A 15,930-nucleotide genomic window follows, 5' to 3' on the forward strand; every position below is an offset into this window, starting at 1 on the left:
CGCTCATCTGTACAAACAATAGCACGCAAGTATAAACACCATGGAACCACACAGCTGTCATTCCGCTCATGAAGGAGACGCATTCTGTCTCCTAGAGATGAATGTACTTCAGTGCGAAAAGTGCAAATCAATCCCAGAACAACAGCAAAGGACCTTGTGAAGATGCTGGAGGAAACAGGTACACAAGTATCTGTACCCACAGTAAAACGAGTCCTATATCGACAACCTGAAAGGCCGCTCAGCAAGGAAGAAGCCTCTGCTCCAAAACCGCCATAAAAAAAGCCAGACTACGGTTTGCAACTGCACATGTGGACAAAGATTGTACTTTTTGGAGAAATGTCCTCTGGTCTGATGAAACAAAAGTAGAACTCTTTGGCCATAATGCCCATTGTTATGTTTGGAGGAAAAGCCGAAGAACACCATCCCAACCGTGAAGAACGGGGGTGGCAGCATCATGTTGTGGGGGTGCTTTGCTGCAGGAGGGAATGGTGCACATCACAAAATAGATGGCATCATGAGGAACAAAAAATATGTGGATATATTGAAGCAACATCTCAAGACATCAGTCAGGAAGTTAAAGCTTGGTCGCAAATGGGTCAAAGCCCTGACCTCAATCCCATAGAAAAATTGTAGGCAGAACTGAAAAAGCGTGTGAGAGAAAGGAGGCCTACAAACCTGACTCAGTTACACCAGGTCTGTCAGGAGGAATGGGCCACAATTCACCCAACTTATTGTGGGAAGCTTGTGGAAGGCTACCCGAAACGTTTGACCCAAGTTAAACAATTTAAAGCCAATGCTACCAAATGCCAATTGAGAGTATGTAAACTTCTGACCCACTGGGAATGTGATGAAAGAAATTAAAGCTGAAGTAAATCATTCTCTCTACTATTATTCTGACGTTTCACATTCTTAAAAAAAAGTTGTGATCCTAACTGACCTAAGACAGGGAATTTTTACTAGGATTAAATATCAGGAATTGTGAAAAACTGAGTTGAAATGTAATTGGCTAAAGTGTATGTAAACTTCCGACTTCAACTGTACCTATTCCATACCTCTTAATCTCAGATGTATTTCCTCTTTTCTGCTGTCTTAATCTCTTACACATAAAAAGTTGCAACCCATCTGGGTTTGTCTAGACAGTATGTGCAATCCCTGGGTACAGTGCAATCCCTGGGTACAGTCCCATTGAAAAACAATATCTACAGTAATGTATCACCAAATGAAGCATTCCTACAGCATTCCTCCCTACAATCAAACATGGGAGTTTTTTCGCAACTGTATCAAAAATACAACAAAAATACGTTATTTACATAAGTATGCAGAACCTTTGCTATGATACTCGAAATTGAGCTCAGGTGTAATCCTGTTTCCATTGATCATCCTTGAGATATTTCTACAACTTGATTGAAGTCCACCTGCGGTAAATTCAAATAATTGGACACGATTTGTTAAGGCACACACCTGTCTATATAAGATCCCGCAGTTGACAATGCAAGTCAGTGAAAAAACCAAGCCAAGAGGGCTCCCGAGTGGCGCAGCGGTCTAAGGCACCGCATCTCAGTGCTAGAGGTGTCACTGCCGACCCTGGTTCGATCCTGGTCTGTATCACAACCGGCCATGTTTGGGAGTCCCATAAGGCAGCGCACGATTGGCCCAGTGTCGTCAGGTTTAGGGTTTGTCATTGTAAATAATAATTTGTTCTTAACTGTCTTGCCTAGTTAAGTAAAGGTTAAATAATACAAATAAAATAAGAAGGAATTTTGAGTCAAAGGAATTGTATGTTGAGCTTTGAGACAGAATTGTGTCAAGGCACAGATCTGGGGAAGGGTACCAAAACATTTCTGCAGCATTGAAGGACCCAAAGAACAGTGGCCTCCATCATTCTTGAATGGAAGAAGTTTGGAACCACCAAGACTCTTCATAGAGCTGGCCGCCAGCCAAACTGAGCAATCGGGGGAGAAGGGCCTTGGTCAGGGAGGTGACCAAAAACCCGATGGTCACTCTGACAGAGCTCCAGAGTTCCTCTGTGGAGATGGGAGAACCTTCCAGAAGGAAACATATCTCTGCAGCACTCCACCAATCAGCCCTTTATGGTGAAGTGGCCAGACGGAAGCCACTTCTCAGTAAAAGGCATGACAGCCCACTTGGAGTTTGCCAAAAGGTACCTAAAGGACTCTCAGACCACGAGAAACAAGATTTTCACTGTTCTGATGAAACCAAGATTTAGTTGTTTTTTTTCAGTGGCAGGGACTGGGAAACTAGTCAGGATCGAGGGAAAGATGAACGGAGCAAAGTACAGAGAGATCCTTGATGAAAACCTGGACCTCAGACTGGGGTGAAGGTTCACCTTCCAACAGGACAACTACCCTAAGCACACAGCCAAGACAAAGCAGGAATGGAATTTCGGGACAAGTCTCTGAATGTTCTTGAGGGGCCCAGCCAGAGCCCAGACTTGAACCCAATCTAACATCTCTGGAGAGACCTGAAAATAGCTGTGCAGCGATGCTCCCCATCCAACCTGACAGAGCTTGAGAGGATCTGCAGAGAAGAATGGGAGAAACTCCCCAAATACAGGTGTGCCAATCTTGTGGCGTCATACCCAAGAAGAGTCAACGCTGTAATCGCTGCTAAAGGGGCTTCAACAAAGTACTAAGCAAAGGGTCTGAATACTTACACATGTAAATGAGATATTTCATTTTTAATACATTAGCAATTTCTAAACCTGTTTTTGCTTTGTCATTATGTAGATTGTGTGTAGATTGAAATGGGGGAAAAACTATTGAATCCAGTTTAGAATAAGGCTGTAACGTAAGAAAGTGGAAAAGGTCAAGTGGTCTGAATACTTTCTGAATGCACTTTAAAGGGATAACTGCCTTTCCCGCCACACCACATTCATACGATACTCGGTCAATGAACGCATCTCTGCTGTTACATTTTGTTTTCATTGTAAGGGGGCTAATCTTCTTCCGGAATATTACTGCGGTCCGCAAACAAACGTCAATAGGTGCATGCCGCTGCCTACTGTACTGCAGGGTGTAGTCAATCACAGTTTACAGACGAAATGAATAAAGAACCAAACATTAAGAGAAACTAAACCCTCCTATCTAATCCTGTACTACTAAGAACATAAAAAAGAGCCCTACTAACTTCTACCTGAACCTCCCCCATCACATCCACCCTCAATAACTCTATACATCAATCTTCCCCTTTCTTCCACATAGCGGTATTTCCAACAACTCATTAACACATGCTTCACTGTTTCATTGACCATACAGTCTATAGACAAACCATTCACGTGCTTGTCAACCAAATATGACAAGTTCAATGTACAATGTCCTAGATGCAATCGCGCAAACACCACCTCTTCCTTCCTAATCTGACCCTTGACTCTCGGTCCAACAACCTTTTTCTGGAGGGAATATAAATGCCGGCCCTTGGCTTCTGAGTCCCACCTCTTCTGCCACACATCTATCATAATGGCTGTATTCTTACAATTGGCCTCACCTCTACACAATGAGCACGAATATCAATTATATCTCGTTTTAAAGCCTTTTTGGCTACCTGGTCTACCATTTCCTTCATGTTCACTCCCGAATGGGCTGGGACCCAGCAGAATTACACTACTACACCCTGTCTCTCGATTCTCATAATATATTAATACCTCCAATAGTAGGTCACTCCTATTAGATTTGCCAGATGATCAAATAATCAATACAGACAGGCAATTGTATACTACAATTCTGACAAGTTGAACATCCAGCTACTATCGCAAACAAGTTAAGAGTATACTGAGAGATCATCTGTTAGTCTTCTATACATCTCCACATCAAATTGAGGAATGTAAACACCTTCTCCTGTACGACCACTATCTGAGTCTTTTTGTCAACAAGTTCCCCTATATCACTCACTTCTGACCAACAACAGGACCACAGAAGGGCTAAACCTCCAACTCCCTCAGACCACTCATCGGGAAGCTTTTCAACTGTCCATCCAAATCCCCTGCCTTGTCTACTAGTATATTCCCAACAGCCATCTAGAACAGTAGCAATGAGATGACCAACCTCACAGCTTTTCAGTGTAACCCACATGTGTAAAACTCATTCCACGGAGGACCGAGTGTCTGCAGGTTTCTGCTCCTCCCTTGTACTTGACTGATGAATTAAGGTCACTAATTAGTAAAAAACTCCCCTCACCTGGTTGTCTAGGTCTTAATTGAAGGGAAAAATGTTTAACCTGCAGACACTAGGCCCTCCATGGAATGAGTGACACCCCTGGTCTAACACAATAAGCTAACAACAATGCTTTTACCGCATATCGCCAAAGGCATCACTGCTGCCTCTACTACTAATGAACTTACAGGTGTTGATTTAAATGCACCAGTACATATCCTTAAAGATCTATACTGGATTCTGTACAGCCTCTGAAGCCAAGTCTTCACCACTGTTCAATAAACTACAGTACGTTGCAAAAGTATTCACCCCCCCCCCCCTTCCCACCTGTCATTTAAACTTATTTTTAATTGGATTTCCTGTAATGGACATACACAAAATAGTCCAAATTGGGGAAGTGAAATTTAAAACATTTATTCTATAAATGAAGCCCCTAAATAAATGAAACATTTATTATTTTGCTATGAAGCCCCTAAATAAAATCTGGTGCAACCAATTACCTTCAGAAGTAACATAATTAGTTAAATAAAGTCCACCTGTGTGCAATCTATGTGCCATATGATCTGTCACATGATCTCAGTATATATAGACCTGTTCTGAAAGGCCCAAGAGTCTGCAACATCACTGAGCAAGAAGCACCACCAAGCAAGCGGCACCATGAAGACCAAGAAGCTCTCCAAACAGGTCAGGGACAAAATTGTGGCGAAGTAAAGATCAGTGATGGATTATAAAAACATATCCGAAACTTTGAACATCCCACAGAGCACCGTTAAATCCATGATTAAAAAATGGAAAGAATATGTCACCACAACAAACCTGCCAAGAGAGGTCCGCCCACCAAAACTCACAGATCAGGCCAGGAGGGCATTAATCAGAGAGGCAACAAAGAGACCAAAGATAACCCTGATGGAGCTGCAAAGCTCCACAGCGGAGATTGGAGTATCTGTCCATAGGACCACTTTAAGCTGTATACTCCACAGAGCTGGGATTTACGGAAGAGTGGCCAGAAAAAAGCCATTGCTTAAAGAAAAAATAAGCAAACACATTTGGTATTTTCCAAAAGGCATGTTGGGAGTCTCCCCAAACATATGGAAGAAGATTGTCGTGGAAATTGCAAGATTATGTTATAATGCTTGTATTGTATTATAATGGTTGTTTTATTTGACAGAATAGAGTGTTCTGTTAACTATTGTGTGTGTGTTCCACTGAGGATGGGCCTCTATGGGATAGCACTGACAGAGGAGATTTACGATGTCTTTGATTAATAAAGCCTAAAGAGCATTCCAGAGAACATGAGCTAATGGTTCTGTTCTATACCGTACCAGGGAGAGACGGTTCCCTTTTGGAGTAAGAGGGCCAGACACTGGTCTATACAATGAAAACTGTTGACACAGCAGTAACTGTCTGCTATGTATTATAGATATCTTTCATACAAATCTTAACCTTGTGACCATTCTATGTATCTGTTGTTTGTCATGTAGGTTGAGAGGGGTGTAACTTGGCTATAAAATATCTTTGTACTTTTGTGTTGTCACTTTCAATGGTTCATTAGAAATGGCGCATCATTGAAAGTCAGTGCTAATGCAAAGCTCTTATTATTAAATGTTTTGTTTAAGTATAACTCTGACTGGTGTGTGAAGTTGGTTCCTCCTCATTTGGTAATACAGAAATTAGCCACCACAAGACACTCTGGTCAGATGAGATGAAATTGTAGCTTTTTGGCCATCAAGGAAAACGCTATGTCTGGCGCAAACCCAACACCTCTCATCACCCCGAGAGTACCATCCCCACAGTGAAGCGTGGTGGTGGCAGCATCACGCTGTGGGGATGTTTTTCATCGGCAGGGACTGGGAAACTGGTCAGAATTAGCCACTTGCAAAAACTCCCAGTGGCTAGATGTGCCAAGCTGTAATTGTTGCAACAGGTGGCTCTACAAAGTATTGACTCTGGGGGGTGAATAGTTATGCATGCTCAAGTTCTGTTTTTTTGTCTTATTTATTGTTTGTTTCACATGAAAAAATATTTTGCATCTTCAAAGTGGTAGGCATGTTGCGTAAATCAAATGATCAAAATCCATTTTAATTCCAGATTGTAAGGCAACAAAATAGGAAAAATGCCAACGTAGGTGAATACTTTCGCAAGCCACTGTATGCACCAATAATCAATTGCCGTTCTGATCAAAGCTCTATAAGAGATTGTCTTTCAGCACCCCATTTAGTCACAAACACAGGGAATTTCCAATTTCACTTACTCCACCTCAACGCTGCCCCAGTAATGACTCCTTTCAAAGGCGAACTGCTCCGGAGAGCAAAGCAAGTCACAGATCTTCACCCTCTGGACAGAAGAAATACAGAAAATCACCACAAGTCCACTATGAGCTACCTCTATTAATTTAACAGTACCCGACTTATGGATCAGCCAAACGGCAGGGATCCACTTTCTTCCAAAATGTCACAGTTTGTACTCGATGCCGTTCTTCTTCGGCACACATCCTCCTACTACACTTGGCTCTTCTCCTTCTTCCTCACTGTCCATAACCACGTCTATCTGTTCACCACGCTCTTGCAGCGCCTTCATCCGCTGCATTGCTTGGAGAGCATGCACCGATGGCTTTTCTCCAAAACCCAACTTCTGTTCCTTAGCCTAATTTACAAGTCTGGCAATCTCTGGCCTCTCCGTGCTTCCCCAAGAAAAATTTGACCTTTCTTTGACTTCCTCCAAAAGAAAGGTCACTCACTTCAGAACTTGACTGCATGTGGGGCATTTAAAGGGGTAGCCCGGCCTCTTTCAGGTGGACATGATTGTTCTTAACAAGCTTTGATGGAGGTGTGTGGCGACCAATGAGGAAAGGGCTCCCCTCCAGGTGGGAGTGGGAGGAGTTTTGTACGGCCACCCCTCAAATGTGCATGCATATTTGAATGCACATTTGAATATCCTGTGATGAAGGTGGGCTGCATATGGTGGTGTTCCTTTGCGGGTATAGGAGCCAATGGCCGTCCCATAACGGGGTATAGTTGGTGGCGTGGCTTGATTTGGCCGCCCCATGGAACACCACAGGGGGTGGCTCTGGGTGGGGGCACTGGGGTCTTGGCTGGGGGGAGGGGGGTTCGGGGGGGCATGACACACTTGTAGGGGGAGCACTCTGGGGTTGTGGTCCACTGACCACTGGAGAGGTAACTCTCTGTTGGTGTGGTACACTGACCACTGAAAGGATGACGCCCTGGGGTTGGGGCGGACTGGCCATTGGAGAGGTAGTGCTCTGGGGTCGTGGCACAATGACCACTGAAGGGGATGGGGGTAGCTGGCTGGCTGCTCAGGAAAAGCATAGGGAGCCTAGTAAGGCTGAGCTGGTTGTTGGGCTGGAGCCATTGGGCTTGTGGCTAAGTAAGGTTTGGATGGTATCTGAGCCGGGGCCTGGTAAGGCTGGATTGCAAGTTGAAATGGGGCCTGGTATGCCAGGACTGGAAGCTAAACTGGGACCTGCTACGGCTGGACTGAAAGCTTAGCTGGGGCCTGGTAAGGCTGGACTGGAAATCAAATCAAACTTTATTTGTCACATTCGAGCGAATACACGATGTGTAGACCTTCCGATGAAATGCTTACTTACAAGCCCTTAACCAACAGTGCAGTTCAAGAAAGAGTAAAAAAAAATTACTAAATAAACTAAAGTAAAAAATTATTAAAAAGTTACAAAATAAAATAACAATAACGAGGCTATATACAGGGGGTACCGGTACCGAGTCAACGTGCGGGGGTACAGGTTAGTCAAGGTAATTTGTACATGATGGTAGGGGTGAAGTGACTATGCATAGATAAAAGGTAGCAGCGGTGTAAAAAAACAATTGGGGGGTGTCAATGTAAATAATCCGGTGGCCATTTGATTAATTGTTCAGTTAGTCCGATGGCTTGGGGATAATAGCTGTTAAGGAGCCTTTTGGTCTTAGAATTGGCGCTCCGGTACCGCTTGCCATGCGGTAGCAAAGAAAACAGTCTATGACTTGGGTGACTGGAGTCTTTGACAATTCCTTGGGCTTTCCTCTGATACCACCTAATATATAGATCCTGGATGGCAGGAATCTTGGTCACAGTGATGTACTGGGCCGTACGCACTACCCTCTATAGCGCCTTCCAAATGTTGTGGTACAGCCTGATTATAAAATTGATTCAATTGAGATTTTGTGTTTGGCTAACTCTTGGCAAATTCTTATGTATACCAACCCTATCTTGTCACAGCTCAACTGATTGGCTCAAACGCATTACGAAGGAAAGAAATTCCACAAATTAACTTTTAACAAGGCACACCTGTTAATTGAAATGCATTCCAGGTGACTACCTCATGAAGCTGGTTGGGAGAATGCCAATTATAAAATATATATTTTGGGTTCCTACATGATTCCATATGTGTTATTTCATAGTTTTGATGTCTTCACTATTATTCTACAATGTAGATGTCACGCCCTGACCTTAGAGATCCTTTTTATGTCTCTATTTTGGTTGGTCAGGGCATGAGTTGGGGTGGGCATTCTATGTTTTGTTCTGTGTGTTGTATTTCTATGTGTTTGGCGTGGTATGGTTCCCAATCAGAGGCAGCTGTCAATCGTTGTCTCTGATTGAGAACCATACTTAGGTAGCCTGTTCCCACCTGTGCTTGGTGGGTAGTTGTTTTCTGTTTTGTGTATTGCACCTTGCAGAACTGTTCGTTTGTTGTATTGTTATTTTTTTGTTCAAGTATTCGTATTTATTAAAAGTATTATGAATACTTACCACGCGGCACCTTGGTCTTCTCCTTCTCCCGACGATGTTCTTTACAGTAGAAAATAGTACAAATAAAGAAAAACCCTTGAATAAGTAAGTGTGTCCAAACTTTTGACTAGTACTGTACATACAGTGCACTCAAAGTATTCAGACCCCTTGACTTTTTCCACATTTTGTTACGTTACAGCCTTATTCTAAAATTGAATGACATTTTTTTTTCTAATTAATCTACACAGAATTCCCGATAATGACAAAGCAAAAACATGTTTTTAGAAATGTTTGCAAAAGAAAGCTGAAATATCACATTTACATAAGTATTCAGACCCTTTAACTCAGTATTTTGTTGAAGCACCTTTGGCAGCAAATACAGCCTAGAGTCTTATTGGTTATGATGCAACAAGCTTGGGGTAACTGTATTTGGAGAGTTTCTCCCATTCTTCTCTGCAGATCCAATTTTGCTCACTCCTTAGCTGTAAACTGCTCCCAATTCTTCAATGTTTGAAGGATGCCCGTGACCAACTGCTGTTTTCAGATCTCGCCGTAGGTTTCCGATGAGACACAGATCTGGACTCATTGCTGGCCACTCCAGTCCAGTGATTCTTCTTGAACCATTCCTGGGTGCTTTTTTATGTTCTTGGGTTCGTTGTCCTGCTGGATACCCACGACCTTTGATGGAGACCTAGTTTCTGGACACCGGGTTGAACACTCCACTCCAAAACCCCTTGATAATCTGCTGATTTCATGATGCCTTGAACATGTTCAAGGCCCCCAGTACCAGAGGCTGCAAAGCAACCCCACAGCGTTATCGAAACTCTCCCATGTTTTTTTGTAGGGAGGAATGCTGTAGGAATGCTTCATTTGGTGATACATTACTGTAGATATTGTTTTTCAATGGGACAAGTAAAACAAATAACTGGATTTTTTGATGTTGAAAAGTGCAAGGGGGACAACTATACCCAGGGATTGCACATACTGTCTAGACAAACCCAGAGGGGTTGCAACTTTTTATGTGTAAGAGATTGAAACAGCAGAAAAGAGGAAATACATCTGAGATTAGATGGAGATTAAGAGATATGGAATAGGTATATAAGGAAGCAGAGCTGAGTGAAAGAGAGCATCTGAAGCAAGGAGAAGCAAGAATAGAGGAAAAAGACATTTACATTTACATACCTCAAGGTAAAACCCGAATATTTGATTCTCTAATGAGAAAATGCACCTCTCTCTCATTTGTCTCTGAGTGTGCCGGAGTCTGGTTGGGTGCCCCCACAGATCAGAACTCCCAGTTTCCTTTATAAAATATATATAGTAACTTTGCTCTTTTCCCAACAGCTGAAGAGAAGTGAAGATCCCATGATGAAGGTCCTACCCATTCTGGCCATGATGCTACTCGGGACGTCTGCCATGGTGCTCAATGGTCTACACTCCACTGGTACAGTAGCCTTCCCTCATCATCTCAACACCACAGTGACTGATGTATTTTCAGGGCCGTTTACCCTGACCCAGAATAAGCCTAATCCTGGACTGAAAAGCATGCTCAAATTAGAATAGCCATGTGTGTCTGCCCACATAAGAAAATATATGCTATAGTATACATGTAAATACTTTAGTATTCACTGTAGCGTGAATACTATAAGGGTCTAAGACAGACCCCAACGCTTCTGCTCTTTTCTATAACCTGTAGGGAACACAATATTTGGTATATAATTGGCATGTAGGTTTCTCTCTTATGGGTGGAAAAATTGCATGATGGGTGAGGGGAATGGGCAGGTTATATGCAAATAAGATAGTATTTACTATAGTTTAAAAAAGTGTAGTGTTTTGCGGAATATACTGTACTATTTACAACAGTGTTTTTTTGTGTGGATAATACTGTAGTATGTACTATAGTATTCTACAGTTCACTACAGTATACTACAGCATTCTATAGTAAGTATTACACATACTCGAGGGATACAACAGTGTGTAGTATAGTATTCCACAGTATTCTACAGTTTATTATGGAATTCTATAGTAAGTACTGTAATATTCTATAGTAAACTGTACTTTTTTTCCCATGTGTTTGGGAAACCAGCCCTGTGAGTATATGGACGGAGCTTCTCTTTCATATCCGTCCTTTTAATCTCTCCCTTGTTCTCCCCTTGTTCTTTTAGATCCTAAGCGGGTCTCTGGGAAGGTCAAGGACTTTCTCCCATGTCCTGGCCATTCTACCTGGTATAAACTGGGGAACAAATGTGTTAAGCACTTCACGGAAGAATTGGACTTTCAATCTGCTGAGGTAAATTCAGACTTCTCTAAGGTTTAGCCTACAGAGTTCTCTCAGTGAATTAACCTTTATTTAGGCAAGAGAGTCCCATTGAGTCCAATGTCTCTTTTCGTTAAAGGTAGACATACCGCAGTGTACCTCTGTATCTCTACAAGATACGCAAAATGACCACCATAACTAACTCTCAAAGCAGCATGCTGTACTCTAGTTCAGGGTATCCACTCTACTGTCTTAACACGTTATCAGTGTTGTGCATTAATGTCTAACGCTAAATGTATTTTGATGATGACAACTCTCTCTCCTTCATTTTCTCATTCATTCATTCTCACCCACACAGGATTTCTGCCACTCTCAAAAGAGCAAAGCTCATCTGATATCAATCCACTCTGCCCTGGAGAACGACAACGTGGATGTTTTTGCTCAGAGGTTCAGCAGAAATTCCCCTCGCATCTGGCTTGGCGGTTTTACAGTATCCAACCCTCTTCAGGTGGCGGTTTTAGACTAAATAGGGGCAGTTTCCCGGACACAGATTGACCTGGACTAAAATGATTATTGATGGAGTTTCTTTATTGAGTCTGCTTTTTAGTCCAGGACTAGGCTTAATCGGTATCCAGGAAACCACCCCATAGTGTTCACCATTCAACTTGATCATCATTATAAAAACCAGGTGGACAACAGTGTTCATGCCCACCAACTCCTGTCGTTATGCTTAATCTCTGTCTGTCTGTCTGTCTGTCGGTCTGTCTCTCTCTCTCTCGGTCGGTCTGTCTCTCTCTGTATCGCTCTCTCTCTCATAGCCTCACCGCTACCTCTGGACTGATGGGTCCCCCATGAACTACTATTCCTGGCTTCAGAACCCCAGGCAGCCATCCGGTGATGGACACTGCATGGAAATGAACTGGCAAGGTAAGCAAGAGAAGGCAGGGATAATGGGAGGGGAGGGAGGGAAGGCAGGCAGGCAGGCGGAGAGTGAGGGAGTATTTTTTTTATTTACCTAGGCAAGTCAGTTAAGAACAAATTCTTATTTACAATGACAGCCTACCCCAACCAAACCCTAACCCAGACAAAGCTGGGCCAATTGTTCGCCGACCTATGGGACTCCCAATCACAGCCGATTGTGATACAGCCTGGAATCGGACCAGGGCTTGTAGTGACGCCTCTAGCACTGAGATGCAGTACCTTAGACCGCTGCGCCACTCGGGAGTAGGGGGCAAGGGAAAGAGGGGACATGACAGAGCGACTTACAAGAGCATTTAGGGTTAATTGCCTTAATCAAGGGCACATCGACAGATTTCTCAACTTGTCAGCTCTGAGATTTGAACCAACGCTCCTAACCGCTAAGCTACCAGCTGCACCAAATCCAGTATGCTGATGTATTCAGATTCCACTATTGTGGAAAAGGGAGTGGGAGGTTTGAGATTTGAAGTATGACAAATCTCATAGTTTTAAGTTATATAGATCAGTGGCCATGTGGTTAGAGTGACTGTCTTGAGCTTGGATGGTTGGGGGTTTGATCCCAGGTCAAGTCATTCCAAAAAGGGGACAGAGTCCTCATTGCTTGGCACTCAGCATTAAAATGAAGTTTTGAGGGTAAGGCCCTGTGAGAGACTAGTGTCAAGGGGGTGTACTTGTATTAAATGATACATCAAAAGCCTCATGGTACAGAAACAGTAGATAGGCTCATGCCGTTCTGGCTTGGACAAGGCTACTTAGCTACTTATGTAGCTCAATACTCTCTCAAAGGGATTTAATAATGGATAAAACTAACTTTTTTCTATTTATCTCTCCATCTCTATGCATCTCAGGAAAAGGGGATTGGAATGATAAGCCGTGCAGCCAAACCAATTACTTTCTGTGTGCCTTCATACCTGGTGAAAGAGAGGAAACGAAAGGAGGAGAAGAAGAAGAGGGGATGGTGGGAAAAGGGAGTCAGAGGTTTATCATTTAAAGTAGATGACAGATGAGCAGTATAGCAGTATATACAACCTGTCAGATACGCTTTGCATTACAGCTTTCTCAGACATCACGACACCAGAACCCTGTAAAATGTTAGAGAAAACCCACTACTCAAAGACTAAGCCTTTGTCAGCTAAAAGTTTTCACCATCACAGTCAGTTTCAGTCCGCCCAAGTAAGATTTAATGAAACAACTGGTTGTATTAGAAACCTCTAAACACATTGCATTTGAGAATTCTATCTAGGCCTATTGTCAGAACACAGTAACCTAATCTATTTTCAGGGGGAATGGTGTTGATAAAATGCTGCTTGACTTGTTTGTACTATGAAACACTGTGCATTGCTTGACTAGCAAATAAAAAAGGAATACAAAAATATCTTCATTAATCAGTAATCATTGCATGACTTTCTTTTGTTGACCTGGCCTTATTTAGCAACCAGATGGGGACAAGGAGTCAATACATAACAATACAGCCTCATCTTATTTATAGATGGACAGCCCACTGGATTGACTTGACAGATTTAGAATTTAACCTACTACCTTTTCCATTCGGTGCCCTATTTGAGTAGTGTGCCCAAAACAGAGAGCATGCATGATATTTACTTTGCATGTGTTTTTAACGCATGCTAATGATCAGAGAGAGAGAGATTGATCTAAACATCAGCGCCACAGGTAACTTCCACAAAGCTGTGAACGAGCTGAGAGACAAGGCAAGAAGGGCCTTCTATGCTATCAAAAGGAACATCAAATTTGACATACCTATTAGGATCTGGCAAAAAATACTTGAATCAGTTATAGAACCCATTTCCCTTTATGGTTGTGAGGTCTGTGGTCCGCTCACCAACCAAGAATGCACAAAATGAGACAAACACCAAATTGAGACTCTGCATGCAGAATTCTGCAAAAATATCTTCTGTGTAAAAACGAAAAACACCAAATAAGGCATGCAGAGCAGAATCAGGCCGATACCCGCTAATTATCAAAATCCAGAAAATAGCCTTTAAATTCTACAACCACCTAAAAGGAAGCAATTCCCAAACCTTCCATAACAAAGCCATCACCCACGGAGAGATGAACCTGGAGAAGAGTCCCCTAAGCAAGCTGGTCCTGGGGCTCTGTTCACAAACATAAACAGACCCCACAGAGCCCCAGGACAGCAACACAATTAGACCCAACCAAATCATGAGAAATCAAAATAGCATTACTTGACACATTGGAAAGAATTATTTAAAAAACAGAGCAAACTAGAATTCTAATTGGCCCTGAACAGAGAGTACACAGTGGCAGGATACCTGACCACTGTGACTGACCTAAACTTAAGGAAAGTTTTGATTATGCCTTGCTATTGAGAAGGGCCACCATAGGCAGACCTGGCTCTCAAGAGAAGACAGGCTATGTGCAACACTGCCCACAAACCCTTCTGACAAATGTACAGTATTACAATATTAGAGACACATATTTCCCTCAGATTACACAGATCCACAAAGAATTCGAAAACAAACCCCATTTTGGGTGAAATATCACTGTGCCATCACAGCAGCAAGACTGTGAGCTATTGCCACAAGAAAAGGGCAACCAGTGAAGAACAAACACCATTGTAAATTCAACCCATATTTGTGTTTATTTATTTTCCCTTTTGTACTTTTCACTATTTGCACACCGTTCCAACACTGTATATTTACATAATATGACATTTTAAATGTCTTTATTCTTTTGGAACTTCTGTGAGTGTAATGTTTACTGTAAATTTCTATTGTGTATTTGTTTATTCTCTACTTTACTTGCTTTGGCAATGTTAACATATGTTTCTCATGTCAATAAAGCCCTTGAATTGAATTGAGATCAAATCGCCCTCTACACAACTGCTGCTCTAATCGGAGATGCTGCTGCAGCCATACTGCACAGACATTTTGTGGAAAAAAATATATATATATTTTTTTATGACTATATGCTAATGACCATTTAGCCTACTAAATCTTTTTACAACTAACTTTGAAGCTTATTTTTGGCCAAGTCATTGGATTAATCAGTAGGCTAATAAATTGTAATGGTCTAATTTGGTAACCGTTTAATTAGTGGTTGTAGATTAGAATATCTCTTTTTGATAGTTTAGAGATTGTGACAGTGACAACACAGTTTTGAAGATGAAGGACCGATTGGAACAGTTGAAGGCGGTAAGCTTAGTCTTTTTATACACTTGTTCATGTTTTCATGGCCTTGCTTGCTATTAGCTTAACATATAACCGTTGCTAATCATTTATAATTTTATAATAGTGATGGGGGACGTATCTGATTTACTCGTTTGTTTTTGGGGAAGTATCTGATTTACGTGTTTGTTTTTGCGCACCGGATGCGGTTGGTTCTGGATGAGCGGTTTGGCCACAATGTTCGATCAACTGTTTGATCCCATTTTCAGGCCTAGAAAAGCATAAATAGTCTAGTTGAACATTGGGCTAATAAACATTAGAGCATGAAGTTATTCCAGGAATTAGGTAGGCCTAATTGGGGTGTGATGATATTTATGCTGTTTATTGGTGGTGCGTTACAAATGGAGGTGGGTGGGTAGAGAGAGGGGACCAGAAGGGTTGATTAAGGAAAGATGAAAGGATGGTGTTCTCCTAATTTCCTGCACCTCTTCCAAGGTCTCAAGGTTATCGATGTACTGGCTATTCATTGTAGCTAATGTGCACCGCAAGCCTTATTCTGTGTGGTAAATTTTTTAATAAAACTTTACAGTGGATTTAAATCACATTGTTTCACTGACGTAAGAACCGCTAAAAAAGCCTG

General features: G+C 42.2%; 1 protein-coding gene across 1 annotated transcript; it reads left to right on the forward strand.

The window, feature by feature from the left end:
- Positions 1-10,031: 10,031 nt before the first annotated feature.
- Positions 10,032-13,519, forward strand: LOC129841497 (C-type lectin mannose-binding isoform-like). Its single transcript, XM_055909784.1, has 6 exons — positions 10,032-10,100; positions 10,254-10,353; positions 11,075-11,199; positions 11,525-11,674; positions 11,985-12,093; positions 12,993-13,519. The coding sequence occupies exons 2-6, from the start codon at positions 10,275-10,277 to the stop codon at positions 13,133-13,135; spliced, it is 606 nt and encodes a 201-aa protein (XP_055765759.1). The 5' UTR covers positions 10,032-10,100; positions 10,254-10,274; the 3' UTR covers positions 13,136-13,519.
- Positions 13,520-15,930: the final 2,411 nt, after the last annotated feature.

The sequence above is a fragment of the Salvelinus fontinalis genome, chromosome 42 (genome assembly GCF_029448725.1).
Source record: "Salvelinus fontinalis isolate EN_2023a chromosome 42, ASM2944872v1, whole genome shotgun sequence".
NCBI lineage: Eukaryota > Metazoa > Chordata > Actinopteri > Salmoniformes > Salmonidae > Salvelinus > Salvelinus fontinalis.

Excerpts from the sequence above, each read along its gene's own strand:
- LOC129841497 (XM_055909784.1), top strand. The coding sequence starts at position 10,275 with ATGATGAAGGTCCTACCCATTCTGGCCATGATGCTACTCGGGACGTCT. Across the intron at positions 10,354-11,074 it reads CAATGGTCTACACTCCACTG|ATCCTAAGCGGGTCTCTGGG; the intron begins GTACAGTAGCCT and ends TTGTTCTTTTAG. Across the intron at positions 12,094-12,992 it reads CATGGAAATGAACTGGCAAG|GAAAAGGGGATTGGAATGAT; the intron begins GTAAGCAAGAGA and ends TATGCATCTCAG.